Source organism: Penaeus vannamei, chromosome 2, assembly GCF_042767895.1.
Source record: "Penaeus vannamei isolate JL-2024 chromosome 2, ASM4276789v1, whole genome shotgun sequence".
Taxonomy (NCBI): Eukaryota; Metazoa; Arthropoda; class Malacostraca; order Decapoda; family Penaeidae; genus Penaeus; species Penaeus vannamei.
In genome coordinates, this window is record NC_091550.1 from 6,611,370 (window position 1) to 6,615,989 (window position 4,620).

At 33.9% G+C, this 4,620-nt stretch overlaps 1 protein-coding gene across 3 annotated transcripts in view; it reads left to right on the top strand.

Annotated features, from left to right (window-relative positions):
* Positions 1-4,620, top strand: part of LOC113818572 (uncharacterized) — an 8,638-nt gene continuing 4,018 nt past the window's right edge. For 2 of the 3 annotated variants that reach the window (XM_027370774.2, XM_027370773.2), the window contains exons 1-6: positions 1-173; positions 1,716-1,889; positions 2,097-2,222; positions 2,345-2,461; positions 2,877-2,985; positions 4,095-4,165. In XM_027370774.2, coding sequence (XP_027226575.2) covers positions 1,826-1,889; positions 2,097-2,222; positions 2,345-2,461; positions 2,877-2,985; positions 4,095-4,165 — 487 coding nt within the window. In that variant the 5' untranslated portion in view covers positions 1-173; positions 1,716-1,825. Of the gene's footprint in view, positions 174-225; positions 365-1,715; positions 1,890-2,096; positions 2,223-2,344; positions 2,462-2,876; positions 2,986-4,094; positions 4,166-4,620 lie in introns of those variants that run through there. The other variant, XM_070129412.1, reaches the window with a different exon arrangement.

Sequence of the window (4,620 nt, forward strand, 5' to 3'; positions counted from 1 at the left end):
TGTGTGTGCTTGCTTGCTTGGTGTGAATCGCGCATGCTCTAAAACTCTGCAAGACTGACTCATTGTTCGTGGGATCACGAATAGGCCAGTCTGCATACACACCCACTTGTTGACGGTGTCTATTTTTAACCGAGTTACCACTTACCTGCCACATATGTCTTAAATTCTTAAAGGTGAAACCGCGTCACGTAAATGATATGTCATATCCATATTTTTTTTGTTTCATTTTTATGTTGCAACTTAAATAATTACGAATACACTTGCCATCCTTATAAGACGTCATTAAGGCACTTACTAGGATAAGGGTAGCATCTTACAGGATGTTTAGGATGAAATAGAGAAGTTAACGCTATCCTGGATGTTTGTAAGTACAGGTACATTTCATGTGAGATTAGATGAAAAACATAAAATTTGAAAACAACGTGGGTAATTTTTAAGATTGTTTATCATGTATGAGTTGACACACCTTTTGATTATGAGTAAACTAAGTCTAAAGGAATGCATTTTACAGAAATGAATAGACGAATCATATTTTACCCTTTGGTTAAATGATATTGTAAAATGTTTAGAAGAATCCCGAGGCTGAGCGGTGTTTTTTCGGCGCCTGGTAAAGGGTGACGCAGCTCCCGGGATGTATCCATGCAACATGGAGTGTTTTCTCAGGACCTTTAATTTACCTAATTCCACTTCAATTCTGTTGATGGTGGATAATTATAAACCTACCGTCTTTTGGAAGTCAAATAACATATGCAAACAAAAGAGCGAATGAATCTAAGAAACATGTTTCTATGTTCATTTGGCATAAATGAAAAGTAACAAATATATTTAAGGCACAAGTTTGAGAAAGGCTAAACAGAAAGAAAAAAAGAAAGATTTGAAAGTCTAAGGCTGGTTAGAACTAAATTTACTATTCTATCTTGTTAGGACTTACATGAATGAAGTATATTTGCCTTTACTGAAGCCCAAAGTATAAAGGGGCGTGGCCGTTCCTCCACATGAATTGGCGAATGCAGCTAAATATGAGCCCAATTTTTTATTTTATTCTTTGCAACAAGAAAACCAAAGCTACTTGATTTCACTCTTAATTTATGATAACCATCATATTCTAACTTATTCTAACCTATTTGGAGTTTAGAGCTTTTGTTCTAAAGCTGTTTGCACCATATTTCCTCACCAAAGGTACTTCAGATTATTTGCTTGAGCATCTTCACCTTTCCTTGAATAGCCTAACTTAACATAAACTGAATTTACCTTGCTTATTCTAATCTTTTTAAAAATTTACATAACAGGGCCTTACTTAAACAACTGTGTTATGTTGTAGATATGACTATATCTAATTTCTCTAGTCAGGTGCTCTGTGTGGAAAAATGCTGACTTTCAAGGTATTAGGCTCATGCGCCTGGACTCCTCCTGGTTAACTTGTTTGCAACTAAGCACTTTCATCAAGGAGCAGACTAACCAGGATGATTTTTAAAATAATGTGTATATTACTTATTTGATTTGTATTTTTCCAGGCTTACCATAGAAAACTTTAATGAAGGATTGTGAGGTGTATTTTATTCCCAAGAATTTGATTTATCAACTTGATATATTCAGTGAAATTGATATACAAGATAACTTATTTTGTATCAGACTAAGAGTATAAGTATTGGGTAATTTTTTTGTTGGCCATTAACTTCTAGTTCCTGAAGAGTAATGTCCTTATTCATTTTCAGATTATTAGAAGGGATAGCTCACCGAAACAATCTTCAGGAGTCAAGAAAGTACATTTAGATCTGCACCTCCATAGACATTGCCTCGCAGCCATTTTCGTAATACTGAGACCATGGGGGAGTTTAGCAGAAGCATCATTATCCTGATATTTGCTGCTATGTGCTTTGGCATTACAAGTGGGTGATGAGACAATTTGGGCAGACTGAATAGTTGATATCACCTTTCATCACATTTTATTGCTGTCTGGCTATTTAATTACCATATAATAAAATTTTAAACTGGCTCAATACTACCTTGCTTACTCCAATTGAACTAAAGTTGGGCGATTATTTTTTTCTAGGTCAGTTGAAAATCAAATATGAAATTGAAATATTAATTTTCAGATGGGGAAATTAGTGGAAAATGCACTTATTCCTTTGACTGTCCAGGTCAAGAATTCTGTGAAGACAACCACTGTAAATGTGAAAACATAGTGTATTCAAAGTTACTTTACCCAGTGTGCAGTCGTTGTAAGTATCATATATATTTTTTTTTACCTGCTTAAAATCCCTTTTGGGATAATTAGTCTGTGATATTTGGAATATGCTTTATAGTCACTTTTCTGGTGATTTCTATTAATTATATTTTTCAGGGTTGTCTCATAAGTCATGCCTACAGGATGCCTATTGCTGGGAAAACTCCAAGTGTATCAATAATCAGTGTGTGTGTGATGAGGGCTACTACAAGATAGGTGTTTCCTGTCATAAAGGTATGATGTTTCACATTTATTAATCAGTTTGTGTTAGAGCTGAATATGCTTTGATCAGTAATGGATGCAGAATGCTTCAAACGGGGAGGGGCAGAATGTATAGGAATGAGGCACAAAGTGCTGAAGGCGAGAGGCCATAAGTTATGGGATTGGATAGGAGCTGTAGCTTCTCAATTGGAAGTTTTGAACATATTGAGATATTTTTAAAGCATTTTGTTGAAAACTGTGGTATGTTAATAAATGCTATAAAATAAAATGCATATCCAGGTGCAGATATGTTTGTAGATACTCTGTTACCCATTTCAGTACATTTGCTGTGAATTAATTCACAGCAAATGTAGTATTTTATCATACTTCATACCGAGGATACTAACAGATTTAGAGTAATTTTTTACATTTGAATTTTCTTTTTCAGTGCAATTACAGCGAGTGATGGGGAGCTGCAAAATGACAGATGAGGCAGTATTGTTGTGTGATATCAGTAAACATTCTGTATGCGTAAATAATATTTGTGTTTGTACCAGGTAAGTTGGAAAGTGTAAGTGCTTTACCTAAAAGTTAGTAAATGATTTACAGAAAAGTAGACTCAGTCCTTGAGTTTCATTGTACAGTAAAGCCTCACATTTAGTGAGCAGTAGATGCTAAAAAAGAGTGTCATATGTGAAAGCACCAAATGTGAGTAATGAAGTAAATGGAATAAACAATCTTGATTGTACTATAAGGAGCCAAGCCTTGTGACTTTTTTTAGTTTATAACTCTCAGATACCAATGCCAGAACTAAATATCGGAATTAAAGTTTCTTTTACTCTTCATTCTTTGTTTAAGAGTGATAGATATATTATCTCTGATAGCATGTCTCCAGGTAATGCTCAGTAAATAACACCATCCTACACTAAATATTTTCTTTCATGTGTGATACTTGTGTTTTTTCTTTTCACTTGGATGTACCAATAGTTCAGGAAGCTTCACTTCTATTTAGCCTGTTGAACCCCAAAATGAAGTTGACTCTCCCCCTAGAGTTTTCAAATAGCTTGTTTGTTATCATAGATATAAGAGGATGATTATAGTGCGTAGATTAAACAATAAATTATGGGTCTAGCTACATCTAATATCAGATGGTGTGCCCTGATTGGCTAAACATGATGACGTCAGTAGCTCTGGCCCATTTTTGCTCTGGTAAATCTTTGTAATTTTCTACAGTATGTTTTAGTAATGACAGTTATAAAAAAAAATATTGGAAAACAAACCAAGAAAAAAGCTTAGCTTGACAGTTGCTAGATATCATTCTCATTGATACTGAGTGGTGCTACTTGTGTTAAATTACTTTGCCAGTACCTATATCACCATTGACAGTCAGTACCTAGTATCCCATGTATTCATTTGGACCTTTGACACCTTGTCAAGAATTTAAACTTTGCCGGACATTTAAAGTAAACAGTTCAATTAGTCTGTCAGTTTAGTTAGGATGTAACAACTTAGCACATCATCTATTCAGATGGTGCTGACAAAGACTGCATCAGGGATAACAAGTTTCCCTATGAAATTTGCTTTACAAAAGGAATTTCCAGTCTTTCTTGACTATTAATAATCAATTATTTATTCAAGGCTTTAACTTTCCTGTTTTTGGTACAAGGGGTTACATCCCAAGCTCAAATGGATCATGCGAGCCAAAGGAATCGTACATGAAGAAACATAGACTCTCTGGTGAGTAACACCAATATGAATTTTACCATAATCATTTTAAACTACTGGAGGATGAATGGTCAGTTTGAGTAATTGAAGTCTTTCAGAAGAGCAAGTCATAGGTGGTGTGAATTTATTTTCATCTTCAAGAGCCTTTGCTATAGAATATTTTTAGATATATAAAAGATATCTTAAGTTTGATGCTGTTACCATTACTATGATTTATTAATTCAGAAAAGAGAAATGGTATGCATTTGTCTTTATTTAAACATTTGTATTCAGTTGCCATAGTCTATATATGCACCAAGAAAAAGAAACCTTTTGAAATAGAAATGTGCATAAATTTTTCATTCAAATTACAAATATCTCAGTTATTTTAATTATATTTAGTTATGGTTAGATATTTTAAAACACATTACATTTTTTTTCTTTCTTTTTAATCAGACAGGGAGAAGTGAAATTTGAATGTGCATGCA